The 16,299-nt window shown below is 41.1% G+C and overlaps 1 protein-coding gene across 3 annotated transcripts; it reads right to left on the bottom strand.

Annotated features, from left to right (window-relative positions):
* Positions 1–1,710: 1,710 nt before the first annotated feature.
* Positions 1,711–15,525, bottom strand: LOC103057637 (guanylate-binding protein 1). Of its 3 annotated transcripts, XM_025177178.2 has the most exons (12): positions 15,379–15,525; positions 13,655–13,854; positions 13,252–13,379; positions 11,910–12,019; positions 10,710–10,906; positions 9,883–10,125; positions 8,812–9,092; positions 6,829–7,041; positions 5,965–6,067; positions 3,609–3,802; positions 3,156–3,338; positions 2,154–2,289 (listed from the first exon to the last, which is right to left on the bottom strand). In XM_025177178.2, the coding sequence occupies exons 2-11, from the start codon at positions 13,824–13,826 to the stop codon at positions 3,192–3,194; spliced, it is 1,788 nt and encodes a 595-aa protein (XP_025032946.2). In that variant the 5' UTR covers positions 13,827–13,854; positions 15,379–15,525; the 3' UTR covers positions 2,154–2,289; positions 3,156–3,191. The 3 variants fall into 3 exon arrangements, with proteins under 3 accessions (XP_007444669.2, XP_025032945.2, XP_025032946.2); XM_007444607.4 differs by lacking the exon at positions 3,156–3,338 and having other exon boundaries at positions 1,711–2,289; XM_025177177.2 differs by lacking the exon at positions 3,156–3,338 and having other exon boundaries at positions 1,711–2,289; positions 13,252–13,367.
* Between the last annotated feature and the right edge of the window lie 774 nt (positions 15,526–16,299).

The following is a 16,299-nucleotide window of genomic DNA, read 5'->3' as shown; positions in this document are numbered from 1 at the left end:
AAAGAGAAAGAAAGAATTATATAGCTGAACAGTAATCACACTGACTGCTATTAAGCATAAAGGCTGGCCAAATATTCTGCCGGTCCTGGGCCCAACTGAAAGGAATTAGGATACAGCCCTTGGTAAAAACCAAGTGTAGCCTTATATAAGTAGGACCTCAACTGTTCTGGGGATACGCAATGGTGAGGGTGCTCCCATCCGGTGGGCACACTGTCATCATCTCATCAACAGCAGCAGCCACAGCCGCAGGAAGGGCTCAGAACAGGAGATCATGCAAGGGACTGTAAGAGAAGGCTTTTAATTTCCAAGTGAGAGAATTTGCTAAAAGTATCTAGGCTATTTTTAAAAAATCAGGATAAATGAATCCCAGGGGCATCTGCAGGATAACCAAGATGTTGGGTAGTTCCTGTCTTTCCCATTTATAGTCTTCTGTCCTTTGGTCAACTTCCCTCATTCTTCCTCCTCTATTTCTTTCCAAGTTCTGCCTGGGCTTGGCTGGTTAACTCTTTACTAGCATGCAAGTAAACTACCATTTCATCGCCAGGATGTCAAATCCAACCTGTTGTTCAAATTAAGTTTAATTTTCCAAATTAAAGCATTGTGGATAAACGTCAGCTCAGTAGACCTATACTTTTTAAGTGTTTTCTAGATTGGGCTAGTGCACAGCTTGTTTGCACTCCATTCCCTTTCTTTTCCTGTTAAAATATCTCTGAAAAGTCCAGTTGTGGGTTTGCTGTAGCACCTAATTGACCTCAGCTGGACTTGAAAAAGCTAAACAGGGCTAGATCTGGTTCAGAGGGATGTGAAATGCTGCAGAAATGCTTTGGAAGAGGTGCTTCAGAATATACGAGTGCAAATGCAGCACCTGCCTGCCACTCATTAAAACAACTGCGTCTTTTTCCAGGAGGCAGTTTCTGCAGCAGCTGATATGGCTGTTTTAAAGAGTTACAGAGAGGCTGTGTGTTCACCCTCTTCCTCATTCCAAAGTATCTGTTCTGAAGCATCGCACAGACCTTAATAGTTGATATAGGATGTGATGCCACCAGGACATCTCAGGGCTGTAAACTAGACTGGGAAATCACTAAAACATTGTGGAAGAAGGCTATGGCAAACCATTTCTGCAGTGTCGGCAGGAAAACTGGATGCAGCCATCAGGAATCAAGAGGCGCTTGAATGTGACTTCACCTGAACTAAATTGGAACTGCTTGGATGAGGTCTAATGAGACACATTCCAGATTTGCTGCAAATAACTGAGGACCACCAGCCTACTTTCCTGTTAAGAATGCCTCATTCTGTTGAAATGGCTTTTCTTTTGCTTGTGAGGAATGGAATCTTCAAAGAACTCAACTCTGGAATAATATAAGTCTAATTACTTATGCCTAGCCGTAGTGTTTGTGGTGTTTTCCTGATTTTGTTTCATTATTAGAACATAGAATAGTGTTCGAAGATCAACTTTGTGTAATACTTTTTGGAATGTTTACTACACACGCTGAAAAGGCAACATGTGTGCATGAGGGAGGAATACATTTCAGAGAATCAGGACTGGAAGCAGGTTTTTGGTTTGCACTTAGTGGTAACCTGAACTGAGGCGTGAAGAGGTCCTATTATCAACATGACCCAACCCAGAAAGTCCGAACATTTTCTGGCAAGAAATGCAATGGATTACAAACAGCTATGCTGGTCCATAATGAAAACAAACAAAATCCATACTTGGGTAATATCTTTATTAAGCTCAAACAGAAGGACAGAAAGAGTAGAAATGTTCAACTTTTCCACAAGACTGCATTAAATAAGATGTTAATTAATAGGCGGACAATGGGGAAGAAGCAAGCAATAATGCTTGGAATCCACTGCCCAGCACTGAAAATCTATGTAACTAGTTACTCTTTCACTAGTAACTAGTTGTTACCCTACTTCAAAACTTGTCATATGTTAAGAGTATATTGGTTCAGAGGGATCTGGTTCAGAGGGATGTGAAATGCTGCAGAAATGTGCTACTTAGCACCACAAAGATGATTGTGCTAAGCAAATTCTCAAAGGAAAACAAGAAAATGATGGTGAGACTCTCCTCCCATTTGTTTATAACATCCTTAGCAAAATGGGAAGCAGAATCACAGCAGCACTTGCTAAGACTCCTAACACAACTACAGCCGCCTCTGTCAATCTCTTCATGCGCGGGGAAGTTTCACTCGGGGTCTTGGTTTGGGTTTTATATTTGAAATAATTTATCTCTGTTTGCAATAGGCTGGCACAGGCAGAGAATTGTTGGCTCTCGAAATACTGTTGCTCCTGGAAAGGAAAGAGGATATCAGTTCCCAGATCACATACAAGGAGGAAAATGCTTTGCCTTGAATGCATTCAAGAAAAATCCTGGTCAGACCAGGAAAGCAGTGAGGAAGGGGTTAAACTGTTAAAATTGCTCAGGAAAGCAATCCTGAGAAGCTGATTTGGGGGTAGATTTCTGACTCTTCCTCCTCAGAGTATTTGCATGACATTTTCATTTCCACAACTAAATTGATTAAGGGAATCCTGGCTAAAAGCACCTACTGCATGTTCTCAAAACTCCAAGCTTGTCTGCCAGCTCAAATGGATTGCCAACTGCTGGTTTCAAAGCTATTCGTAGAATCAGAGGTCAGAGAGTTGGAAGGGGTGGTTGAGGTCCTCAAGTCTGCTCCATGCAGGAATTAAAGCTTCCCCAACAGATGGCTGCTCTGCCGCTCCTTAGACCAGTGTTGTCCAAACTTGGCCACTTTAAGATGAGTGGACTTCAACTCCCAGAATTCCCCACCCAGCATGGCTGGCTGGGGAATTCTGGGAGTTGAAGTCCACTCATCTTAAAGTGGCCAAGTTTGGACAACACTGCCTTAGACCCGTTAGCAAAGGGGAACCCACCACCTCCATAAGTAATTGGTTCCACTGTTGAACTGCTTTTACTTTTAGGAATTTTTTCCTAATATTCAACAATAGTCTGCCTTCTTTGAATTTAAGATTATTCCATCATGTCCTCTACACTGGGACAACAGAGAACAGGAAAGTTTTTCCCATCTTTTTTATATTGTGGACCAGCAAACCGGTCCCTTTTATACCATGGTCTCAGTCTTGCACTGAACCAGTAACATTTCACAGAAAGCTCCACTGGAGGTTTTGGCACTTACATTCTTCTTAGCAACCTGGATTTGGCTTGTGGGACATCACAAGAGATTCAGCCATGTTATTGGTATGGTGATTTGCTCTTGTCGTGGAAAGCCATGAGCTAAATGGGACTTGTACCAACAATCTACAAGTGCTAGTTGTTGGATATGGCCAGCCTTGTCTCCAGCTGTGATTGGCTGCTGCCCCTGGGGGTGGTGTCAGAGAAGTTAACATAAATATCCACCACTCAGCATTCAAAAACTGAGTCACCACATGTTGACGAACCCCTCATCTGGAAGCTTCCCAGCTCAGCTGAAAGGAACCAGCTAGATATAGAGCATAGGCAGGAAATATAAATCTCTTGGGAGCTCTGCAGCTAGGTTATCTGAGCGTGTTCTATTTCTTATCTATATTTTAGAAAAATGATTCCTGGGCAACCCAACCCAAGCTGTTTTGGTTTGGTTTGTTGCAAATACCTTGGATTTTGCATCGATTATCCTGTTTAGCTCTTCCAGCGTACTTGTATTTTCTCCCTTCATCTTTTTCATTAGGTGTCGAATATGTGCACAAAAACTCTTTTCATTTTTCTTCTCCTTCTGTTCTTGCCTGGTCTCCTGGTTCTCCTTGGCCTTCAGCTCTTGTTTTGCTGCCTTTTCCTTTCTTTTTACATCTGTCCCAGTGGAGAAAAACAGGACTGCATGAGCTATGCAGTGCAACTGTATCCCAATGGTGCTTAGGAGGACAGGAAGCTGCTTTAGACCATGCCCCCACCCAGGTCTTTGAAAATGCTTCCCCACCAGTGTTGCACTGCGGGGTTCCCATGCTAGCCTTTACAATGATGCAGGCAAACCAATTTTTTTCTCTCAGTTTCCCCCAAAGTCAACCCACAAAGCTTCTGTTTTGCAACTTGTGCTACAGGCTACTTACCCTTTCGTAGACCCTCTCACCAATCTCCAGCTCTGTGATTCTCCTGTCATCTGTGAAGGCTATAGGCCAGCTGGTTTTCTTTGTCTTACCATGAGCAAATGTGGCAAAGTGAAGACAGGGACAACATATTGCCTAAGAACTAATATCTGTGTTCTCTCGTGTCCCTAAAACTCCCTCACTTCAGAATAATTCCGCAGACTTCACAAGTCAAGGTGGTTTGTTTCTTTCTGGCTTACAGTCAGGTGTGAAAGGGGTCAGTAAATGACCATGGTTCATTTAAAGACAGCAAACCAAACTTTAGAACCGTAGTTCCTTATTGTATACAGGTAGTCCTCACTTAACAACAATTCATTTAGTAATCATTTAAAATTACAATGCTAAAAAAAGTGACTTATGACCAGTGCCCAAAGTTATGACTGTCCCAGCACCGCTGTGGTCCTGTGATCACAATCCGGGCACTTGGCAACCAGCTCACACTTATGACAGTTGCAGCATCCCGGGGTCACATGATTGCCATTTGCAACCTTCCCAGGGGGCTTTCAGCAAGCAAAGTCAATGGGAGAAACTGGATTCACTTAATGACCATGTGATTCACTTAATGACCATGGTGATTTGCTTAATGACCGCTGCAAAAAAGTCGTAAAATTGGGTCCAATTCGCTTAACAACCACCCCGCTTAATGACCAATTTTCCTATTGTGGTCATTAAGTGAGGACTACCTGCACAACTTTGACTTAGCAAGATATTTAAACTGGGGAATATCTTTATAGGGTCTTGGCTATTCAGCCTCAGGGGTGTCCTTAAGGTATGTCAAAAAGTCAAGATGGCAGCCATGACATAGTGATTGAAGTTCTGCCTGTTTTTTATGTGTGTTCCAGATGTAAACACTTATATTTGGAATGAGGTTCCCCCTGAGATCCAGACAGGCCACTCCTGCTGGTGCTTTGAATGGCCTTAAAGACCTGGCTCTTCACCCAGGCAATTGCCAAGGGTGAGTGAAGCCCCTTTGGATTGTGTGGGCTCGTTTCTTTTTTGTTCCTGTCCAGTTTCTTGTCATCCTTTCCATCTTCTGTTCTTCATTTTGGGCTATTATTGTGTTTCTTTTCTTGTTTTTAATTTTTTACTTGTGAACTGCCCAGAGTTGTTGGGAGTTGGGTGGCATATACATTTAATTATTATTATTAACAACAACAATAAATTTAACAATAATACTAATAATCGCTTTTTGTGAGATGGGCAGTATCTAAATTTGAAATATAAATAAATAAATAACAACAACAACAATCATCATCATCACACATAAAAAACAGGTGGAGTGTCCATTGCATCATCACAGCCACCATCTTGACTTTTTTTTTACTATACCCTGCAGACAAACATCAGGCTGGTTTGTTTGTTTTGTGCCCCCTGCCTTTTTTTTAACATGGGGTATGGTATGGAAATTACTCAAATCCCTTAGAGGCACAAGGGAAGAGCTGTTGAAGCAAACTGGAGAAACAAGTTAGGAATTGGAGAAACAAGTTAGGAATTGGCCAAACAAGTCAACTATTGACATGCTCCTCTGCAAGATGAATACTGGCTTGTGTAAAAACCACAGTTAAAGCAAACTGTGGCTTAGCATAATACGTGAACGCATGGAAATCAGTCAAGGACTTCCATTCCGTTTTCTCTTAGCGAGATTTTGGACTAGCGATCTTTGTGGCACGGCAAAATCAAGAGCGAAATAAAGGATCCTGTTCTGTGTGACATTGCAGGTCCTGCTTATCATATGGTTCCTTACAGTTCTCCTAACGGGAACTAATTTATATAGTGTGTCTGTCCCAAGAGTAGCACAGGCCTTCTCCATCCAGAAGCAAGCACTTCAGTCCAGCAGTGCCAACATTCCCTCTCCCCATATGCTCTTACCTGCCATTTCCTTGTCTAACTCTGTAAGTTGTTTATCACTTTTAAGTATGGCTTCGCCCATCACATCCATGTCCTTGAGGAATTTACTCAAGACCTCCTTAGCCTGGACAAAGAAGAAGTAAAAGTCAGCAGAGAGGCTAATGTTGAAGAATGCCCAGTTCCTCAGCCAAATTCCCTTTCCTATTCAGAGGTGCCTACAAGTTGAGCAGATCTCAAGCACGTTGCCTTCTCAAGGATCTCTTGTTGATCTATTGCGCCTCTTCTTGGCTGCCATTCACCTTTTGTATAATTTCCACATTAGTAATCTGCAGCACCTTCTAGAACAGTGTTTCTCAGCCTTGACAACTTTAACATGGGTGGACTTCAGTTCCTACAATTCCCCAACCAGCAGTTCTAGGAACTAAAGTCCACACATCTTAAAGTTGCCAAGGTTGAGAAATGTTATTCTAGAATCATCTAGCCATTGTTGTGCCAAAATAATGCAATACAAACAGGATGTATATCGCTTCAACAATGGCCAGAAAATGTTATGAAGGTGCTTTAAGTCATAATGTAGAAAGGGCAAATAGCAACACCACCTTATCCATTTCTTCACATCTTCCTTCCAGCAGCCAGCATATGCTATAAAAATGCTCTACAACTACAGCAGCTACCGAGTATATTATTTTGCATAAAAGCACTGCCAAACTAGAAGTATTGGGGAGGTAAACCAATCAGATGCTGCCTTCCAGGGTGTGCAGTCAATGAAGGCCCTGAAGAATGAGGTTAGGTTAACAGGTATTTCAATGCTGGTACTGTTCTTACTCTACAGTCCCACTATGTCCATTTTAGAGTCCTTATTTGGTGATCCTGACTCTTCCTCACCATTATGCCTTTCCTTGGCTCATTGTAATATTTTGTTTTAATTGTCTTCCAGTCCATCCTGAAAAGGTGGTAGCCCCCAGATCTGATGTAATTTCCACTTTTGATCTTGTCCCTTAAATTTTGAACCAGAAGTTTCAAGATATCCGAGCAACGTTTTGAGGATGCCAGCTCATTCTTCTGACAATAATTCTCTTTCTTCTCATTCATGGTTTTCTAGAGGGAGAAATTTAAAGCAGAATGGTGAGAAAGTCATGTGTGTTGCTAGCAATATTCAAGCAGCTTTTGGTTTAAATCCTGCCTTTGTTCTATTTGCACAATTCTGAATATACAGCTTAATATATGGGAACCTTTGGACCTGTTATTGTGATGTTTTCCTCCTTTCTCCAAGGCCAGTTCCAGTTGGTATTGATAGGGTGGGAGGAAAAGAGGTATGCTGTAGACCTTGGACCTTGCTTTGCAGATGCCTCTGGGCTTGATTTCCTCCCTGCCATTGTTTAACATCCACATGAAGCCACCAGGTGAAATCATCCATCAACATAGGGTTAAATATCATCAGTATGTGATGATACCCAGTTGTACATCTCAACCCTTTGCTGGCTGAGTTATACTGTTTAAGCTCTCTCTCAGGATCTGGAGCTGTGGGGTTCTGGATGGGGAGGACCAAGCTCAAACTCATCTCTAGCAAGACTAAGTGGTTCTGGATTTTGTGGTCACCTGGATCCAGAGAGTTTCCACCTTTGGTTCTGGATGGATGTAGAAAGCAAGGAAGATGACCCGGACAGAGATATGCAAGATATATCAGGGCAATGACATTTTAAGTCCACAACAGACAGATAATATTCAGAAGCAGTTCAGACAACTCCCTAATTCACCGAAATATAAGAAGGGGGAGGAGGTACAGCACCATCAGACCTGCTAGATTCTGTTATTAGAGCCAATCAATAAAAGTAGTTTCAGCCTTCCTGTGGAGTTGATTTCTTGGTCTGGACTATCTAGTGGGGTGACAATGGGGTTGCACTACCTCAGACAGACTCGGTATGCAATTTGGAGATCCCCTTAGACTCATAGCTCCTTCATGAAGAGCAAGTGCCAGCCATGATTCAGACAGCCTACACACAAATCTATCTTGTATGCCAATTACGCTCATTCCTAGATCAAAATGTGCTACTCATGGTCAATCATGCTGTAGTCACCTTTTATCTGAACCCTGTATCTGGATTATTGCAATGCAAGCTCCATGGGGCTGTCCCTGAAGACCACCTGGAAGCTACAGCTAGTCCAGAAAGCTGGATGCAAGTCGGTATGAATGCACCTGGATACACTCATGTAATAATATTATTTTGCCAGTTTCACTGGTTGCCAGTGGGCCTCCAGATGCAATTCAAAATGCTGGCTGTTACCTATAAAACTTTTCATTGTACAGGGCCCAGTTATTTGTGGAACCACCTGTTTCCATTTACCTAGACCTGCCTGATAAGAGCGAACATGGTGGACATTCTCTGTGTCCTGTGTAATCTGATAGGATCCAGGAGATGAGTCTTCTTTGTCACTGTGCCTGCCTTGTGAAACAGCGTTCCCTCCAAGTTCTGGATGGCCCCCACTCTACCTGGCTTTGAACATCTGATTTTCCCCCAGGCCCTGTGCCTGTCTTGATTGTTTTGATGTTGTGAAACTGCTTCTGCACAGTGTGTCTTATTATGCTTTTTATTTTAATCTGTTCTGGCTATTGCTTGTTTTTTGATGTATACCAACCTGAGTCACTTATCAAGTGAATGGCTATACATATAAATCAATTAAACAAGCAAAAAAAAAAACCACCTTAGTTTCCTATGCTGGTGGGAGCCTTTATGAGGATCTATGAGGAATGGCTGGGGTAGCTCTCCATAATCAGATGTGGTATCCATATATGGGATTGTGCAGATACCACGACAAAGGACAGGAATACATGGACTCTTAATATTAACAGATTAAGACATCACCTACCATAAGCTCAATCTGGAAATGACATGTATCATCTTTGAAGGAACGATCCATGAATATCTGGAGGGCTTCCTCTTCACACTCATTATGTATGTCCAGGAGCTCCTCGAGAGTCTCAGTAGGCAGATTCAGCCTTTGCTCCATCAATTCATCATAGCGAGCATTAGCTTCACGCAAGGCTGCTGTGTTCTCTGTCTCGGCCAATTGCAGTACTGCATTCTCCATGCAGGGAATGTTACCATTGCAGATGGTGTCCACAAAAATCTTCACCAGTTCTTTCAGTGCTGAGTAATGAAAAACAATGCAGATTATGGGAATAGATTTACCTGCACAAGACTTACTTAAAGGATATGCAGCTGTCTATACTCAGTCATGTTTTTTAACCAAGCCTGAAAGTTCTCCCAAGGAAAGATAGGGTCAGCCAAAATGTCTGTTGGAACCTGGAGAACTGATGATTGTACCTAGTTCTACTGATGTTCCACTGGCTGGTTTAAGTTCTACATAGGTTATGATCTGCCCTAAACTAAGGCACACTAGCAGCATTTGGACCTTTACTTGGAGAAAGAGAAGAAGGAACAAAGGCAAGTACTGTAAGAAAGAAGGGAAGAAAGAAGCAAAATGAAAGACGGAGAGAGATTAGCTAAATCTAGTAAATATACATTAGAAATAAATTAGATTTAAATATAGATAGGAAGATAAATTTAGATAAATGATATATTTACACACACATACAATATACTAAGTATATACTAGATCTATTTAGATATGCATTGTGGGTCTCATGCTGGAGGTTCAGATTAAAAGATTGCAGATACTATATCTAGAAACTATGAAGACCACTATTCTAGTCTGTTAGCTGGTATCGGTATTAAAGTGTTGGGCCATGACTAGAGAGGCAAAGATTCAAATCCTGACCTGACAATGGATCTCACATGGTGGCTTTAGGCCATATGCTGTATATACAATATATATACTATATACTATGGCCATCTACATTGGGCCATATACTTAATTCTATCTGTATTGGAAAAAGGACTATGATCAAAGATGATCTAAGGAACTACAAAGACTCACAGCATCCAGTGAGGACATGGCCACCTGGGATGGTCTTTGTCTTAGATTCCTCATAGACATAATGGCAAAACTGATCAGCTTGTTTCACAAAGTCAGGATCCAGCTCTTTCTCCTGCATCTTCTCTAAGTTCTTCAGTTTATTTGCTTCAGTAGGACGGTCAAAGATAAAGCATTTCCGGGTGGGGAAGAACATCCGTGTGCATTCACGCGGCAAGTTGTATTTCCGGATTTCTTTGGTGTCACCTAGACAAAATTAAGATGAAGATGGGTTGATGACAGATGAACATGGAACTGTATCATTGGCAAGATGAAAAGATTCATTGGGAGGGGAATATTTCAGTTGTTAGTAGGAAGAAGCATGAATACTGCTTATAGAATTTATCTTCTAGCATTGCATGTCAGAATCCATGTACCAGATTAACAACTAGGTTTGCCAAATGGACAGTTTGAGAAGTGACTGCTAGGTGGCTGGTGAAAACATGTCACATGCCTCATTTCAGCATGAATACAGCTTTCTTGATGTCTATTTTTCACCACTAGATTACAGTAGCAAACTAGATCTTTCTCAGAAGAAACAAATTATGGCCACATCCTGAGCAACTGTAAATTGAGTTGAGTTGACTCCAGGTGACTTCTCTATAGTTTTCTTGCAACAATACAAGTTAATTGTCATTACTGCCTTCTGGGATTTTTGTTTTAATTTCTCAGTCTAGCTTACAGCTCCTCAAGATCTCCCATCCTAGCTGTAATTACGCCTCACTAGCTTAGTTTCCCAGCCCAGGCAAGGTCAACAAAACAGTACTTTCTATTGAGATTGTTCTTTGTACCTTCCTTTAATTCCAAGACATATCTATCCAGATACTCATCCGCAGTGATGGGATCTCCTTCCAGCTCCAGTTCCAATGTAAAATCCCTCAAGGTCCAGATGAATGTTGGGAAGAAGCCAACAAATTCTGCAGAATCTGCTACCTCTTTGATGGGTGACGCCTTTGCCTTGATGAGCTTAGTCAGCTCCGTCACGTAGCTGTGGGTTTGGTTTAGGAACTTGGGTTGCCAACTGCTTCTATGGAGGACATCTGCCTTTCTAAGACAAGTCTCCTACCTTTTTCATAACCATGCAAAATATGTTTTGAGTAATTAGAGGAAGATAATGAATTTCCCTCTTCTAAGTGAAAGGAGTAAGAAAAGCTACAAAATATAATTTCCCCTTTTGCAATATTCTACAACTGATGGTCCTAATGACAGATGATCAGATGGTTAAATTTTCTAGAATTCATCTGCAGGGTTCTTCTATGAATGCACACCCACATGCACAAACATATTTAGTGATATGAACTAGAGGGAAGACTAGATGCAGTGGCCCTACAATTCTACTCATGATTCAACATACAATATGTCTGTCTGTCTGTCTGTCTGTCTGTCTGCCAGCCTGCTATTATTATTTCTCTCTTTCTACCAATAGGGCACTTAAGATAACTAATACTGCAAAAAAAAAAAAATCTCCAGTAAATAATTAAAAGCAATGTCTTAGTTAATGAAAATTAATGGTAGCACAACCCCAAAGACTTGATTGAAAAGGAGCAGCTTAGGTTCATTCCCCAAAGCAGAAAGAGTAAGACTTAAAAGAATTAAATACAACTCCTAAGGGGGAGAAACCCTCTCCCAAATGTCCAAGGAGTGGGTCTCTAAAACAGCAGACATGTTTAAAACTTGTCTTCTAACTTGGGGATTGCAATGCCTAAAACAAAATGAACCAATTGAGTGTATCAGAATGTTTGCTTCACAGTAAGTAGTAGTTACTGCATGTCACATCTGTGGTCTTCCAGATGTTGCTGGGGCTTCATTAGAAATCCCCTATGTGAAAACAGAACTCTACATTTCCTTCAATACAAGCTTATAACTGAGGCGAATGGCAAGCAACATTCTACAGCCACCTAATCAGGGAAGGACCTACAGAGGTTCCTTCAAATGGGATGTGCGTGTGATAAAAAGAATCCTGCATCATACTGAGGGTTTCCAAAGGATACTGAAGGTTGTCCATGGCATGCTGAGAAATAGTGCCCAAAGTGTTGTAGATTAGCGTACTGCTGAGGAGAACAGCCAAGGCAAAGATCCAGGAGTCATTTTTAGTATCACCCTTAAGAGGGAGGAACAGAAGAGAATCTCCTAAATGTTGGTTCTGCACCAACACTGTGCTTTCAGATGACATTTTTATGATGAAATTACATGTCTTATGGACAGAATTCGAATCACATTCTTTACTTAGCACAAGGCTCCTTGAAACGTTTCTCTGGCTGCAGGAATTCTACTTTTTCCCACTGCTGAGTAACATTTTAATCAACCACCCAAAGAGGCAAGAAACTCACCACGAGGTATCTCAGATGAAATTGGCATGAACTGGTGCCATTTCCAGTATTTCTATTTCTGTTTAGCTTCTGACTTCTAAAACCAATTGAACTGAAGAATTTAAGTGAAATATTTAAGTGTGATTTAAAAGAAAATTCAAAATACCTGCAGTTTTTTTTAAAGATTTGGAAGCTCAGTTGTTTGACTTGACCTCCTCATCTTCTGCTTGTTTGCAGGCTATGATTTCTAGAGATAGCCTCTTCTTGTCATTTTAATGTGGTTTTCTTTTCCACTGCTTTATTTATGCAAGGTATAAATAAGTGATTTCAAGGTTTACTTCTGATAAGCTGAGTTCCTAGTTGAAGAGAAACTTCTCTTGCTGTGGTGCAAGCTTCACATACTAAACCAAGATTTACTTTAATCGTAGCCTGCTGACTGAGCTATAAGGGCAGAGTTTATCCTACCCATCACACTAGGCAAGGATTGACACTTTGTATAGTGGCTGGTTGCACATGTAGCCCAAATCAAACCAAGTACATCATGGTTTAGTGCACTAGTTCAGCCTGGCTGTCTGCTCAGCATTGGGACAAAGGTCTTATCTAGACAGTGCAATAATTTGGTTCATGAGAAATGGGGGCCAAAAAATTATACAAAATAACAAACTCCTACCTATTTTAGACTTTGTCTAGTGTGAACCAAGCACATAAAATGTTACTTCAAGTAGACCCATGCAGATTTGTTCTAACTGTTCTTAATTTCCAGAGTTCAGGAATGTTGCTCTTTCTAAACATCCTGATTCTCCAGAGTAGAAGCCTCTTCCATGCAGGGCTCAGAAGACATTGTGAGCTTCAGCTCATGAAAGCTTCGGTGTTTGAATAAAATGTCTTAGTTGCAAAAGGTGTTCTAAGACTCCTCCTGATTCTTAGCTACCATGGACTAACATGGTTCCCCTCCTACAATAATTATGAAAGAGATATACTGCAAAGGAAATTGCACTTTCCCCTCCCCCATGCTCAGAGTCACCTTTTTCGTATCGCCTAGTCCTTCAGTATCCAGAAGAATTAGGGTTTGGTCAGGCCTGCCCTGGTAGGGAACACACCACATCCAGATTCCCTTGGTTTTCGATTCTATTGAAGAACCTAGAATGAAACCTGTAGATGAAGATAATTGTATGTTACAGAGCTGAAGATGTTAGAAAGATTTTTAATATGTGTGATTTATTTGCCATATTTAGGTTAAATCATATTGTCCTTCCTCTTGGATGGAAAGGGGATTTATGGAAGTAGTGAGGTGGACATACTAAACTGCACATTCAGCTGTTTGGAACACAAATCACTCTATTTCGGGGTTAATCTCTTCCATGCCAGATTTCATCCTCCTTCCCTTCACTTCACCCTGCAAGCCAATGTCCATCTGTGTCTCTCACCTGCATTTTTGCCAGCTAGTTTGTTCATGAGATAGGACTTGCCAGTTCTAGCATTTCCCACAATGGACACCACCACAACCGGTTGGTGGATTTTAGAAAGCACTTCAAGGGCTTCTGGACAGACTTCAAGTTTGCCTTCAATATTCTTTATCAGAAGCATCGGATTATCCATTTCAATGTCTGATTGTGGCTGAAACAATCTGCAGCAAGAATGGAGTTTAAAAAAATGATACAGAGATCAGAACAGTTGCTAGTTTCCTATGGCAGAAGAATGAAGATAGATATAATGGGAAAAAAAGAATGAAGATGGATGGATGGATGGAGGGATAGAGATAGCTCATAACCATGAACCTGGAGAATCAGGATGTTTAGAAATAGAATGTTTAGATAATGTTTAGATAATATTTAGACAATGTCTAGATAAATAGAATGTTTAGAAATAGAAACATTCCCGAACCGTGGAAATTAAGAACAGTTTGAACAAATCTACATGGGTCTACTTGAAGTAACATTTTATGTGCTTGGTTCACACTAGACAAAGTCTAAAATAGATAGGAGTTTGGTATTTTATATAATTTTTTTTTTTACTTGGTTGAATAAATTAGGCCAGTCTCGAGCCATAACATGGTTTATTTGTTGAGGCGTTGCATGTAATGTGAATACAGCAATTGCATTTGGTTATATTGGGGGAGGGTTTGGCAAGTTGGGCAAACCCAGTCACTGACTCTAGTGGAGTTCATTCCCAGGCATAGAAAGGCAGCCTAACAGTTTTTCAGCAGCAAATACAGGGAATTTTTCCAAACATTTTGGGCACTGTTCCAATCAAGGAACATCCATGCATTATAGAATTCCTGTCTGGGATGCATCTAGATCAGTGTTTCTCAAAGTTGGCAACTTTAAGATGTGTGGAACTCCCCAGCCAGCATGGTCCACACATCTTAAGGTTGCCAACTCTGAGAAACACTGTTTTAGAGAATTTCAGCATATACAATAAACAGCATTGTTGGTTGTATCCATATCACACCATTCCATTCACACTCTGCAGGAAAGACAGTTGTCTGATTTCTGTTATCTGCCTCCATTCCAGGGTCACAAGCACTGAACTCCGAGCTTCATTACTTCAACATTTAACCTAATAGAATATAGGTTCTATTTCTAAGGCATAAAAATGAACGTATGAATTAGATCTCCACCCTGGAGCTCTGGAGATTGCTGCTTTATAGCTCAGCTGCTAAATCTTTACTCAGAAGAGTAAACCCATATATTTAAATTAAACTTCCAATGGGGTGTCAACAGGAAGGCTGCTGGAATACTTCCAGGCATCTTTAAAAGACAACTCATTCTTATAAATCCACTATTTTTGAGGTTCCCAAGAAGCAATGATTTATTTATTGTAACTGTCTTGTAGGCGTGAGCTTAAACATAATGAAAATGGTTGCAAAGGTGTGGTTTTTTTTAATAATGCTATTAAAAGAAGACCCAGTCACTGTTGATGTAACCATACCAATGGTGTTAAGCTAAATGTATCTGTTTCAAGAAAGATACTCCAGTTCTAGAGCTTACTGAATCTGATTGCCAAAAGCCATAATAAAATTCAGTGCACTGCAGTTCAAAGTCATTATCCAATCTACGTACTTTAATATTCTAGCCAAGCCGAAATTCTCCCCTACAAAGCCTCTGTACCCAATTTAATGCCAATTCTGAGAACTGGACCCATTTCTTACCTTGTTGGAATCTGGGGTGGGCAGCTTGCTAAATTTCCAGTGCTCTTTCAGTAATTTTGCTTTAGTGTTTAAGGAACTCTCGATGAGCAACTGAAAGTGAAAGTTGACTTTAGCTCCTAGGAGACCAAACATGGCACTTTGCAGAACCTGGGTGTGGCAAAGTCTGAGAGGAAAAGATAACCACCTCTAGCTTGGCAGCCATTTCCACAAGGAAATGGAACAAAAACAGAAAATGGGGAAATTCCCCGCTTGAAAAACATCTGTGGGAAGGCTTATAAAGATCACAAGGATGGAGGAAGGGACAGAGAGGGGATGTCTGGCTGGCTTGCAAGTGTAGGAAAAGGAACAGGCCCACCCCACCCTCTGAAAAGTTTTACAAGTGGTGGCCCTCGGTCTTCTGGGGTCCCCAGAAGCCTTGGATGCATCCTCCAAAAATGTTTCTTGACCAAGAACTCTTTGAATGCTTACCAAACGATCATTTTGAATGTGATAAAAAAGAGAAAATAATAAATACATGACTGGAGAGTAATCACGTCAATTATGTTTAATTCAAATTACTGTATGGGTAAATGAACTGAAATCAAACTTAGTTTTTATAGTGACCCACCCATTGTTTTGGAAGGTGCCTCTTGGAGAGTCAGGGTTGTCTCGGCACAGAAGTTGTGCATTTTCACTACTAAAGAATCCCTACCCCCTGGGGCTGGACAACAACTCCCAGCAGCCACAGCCAGTTTAGCTGTTGCTGAAGAATGTTGGGACTTGTAGTCCAGCAACACAAAGGGAGCCACTGGTTCAGCTTCTTGAAGCAGGCTTTAATGCAGCTGTGGCTGTCATCTGGCCTTCAGCTGATCACAGGCAGCTCTTCTGGAGCACAGAAGAGCCGTCAAGAGCTTAGGGATTGTTTCTGTATGGCACCTTTTA

The sequence above is a fragment of the Python bivittatus genome, unplaced genomic scaffold, assembly GCF_059951505.1.
Source record: "Python bivittatus isolate LINGU-HERP-01145 unplaced genomic scaffold, Pbiv_v1 ctg000310_np1212, whole genome shotgun sequence".
Lineage (NCBI taxonomy): Eukaryota > Metazoa > Chordata > Lepidosauria > Squamata > Pythonidae > Python > Python bivittatus.
Note: the sequence above shows the minus strand (reverse complement) of the source record. Positions and strands in the feature narration are given on the sequence as shown.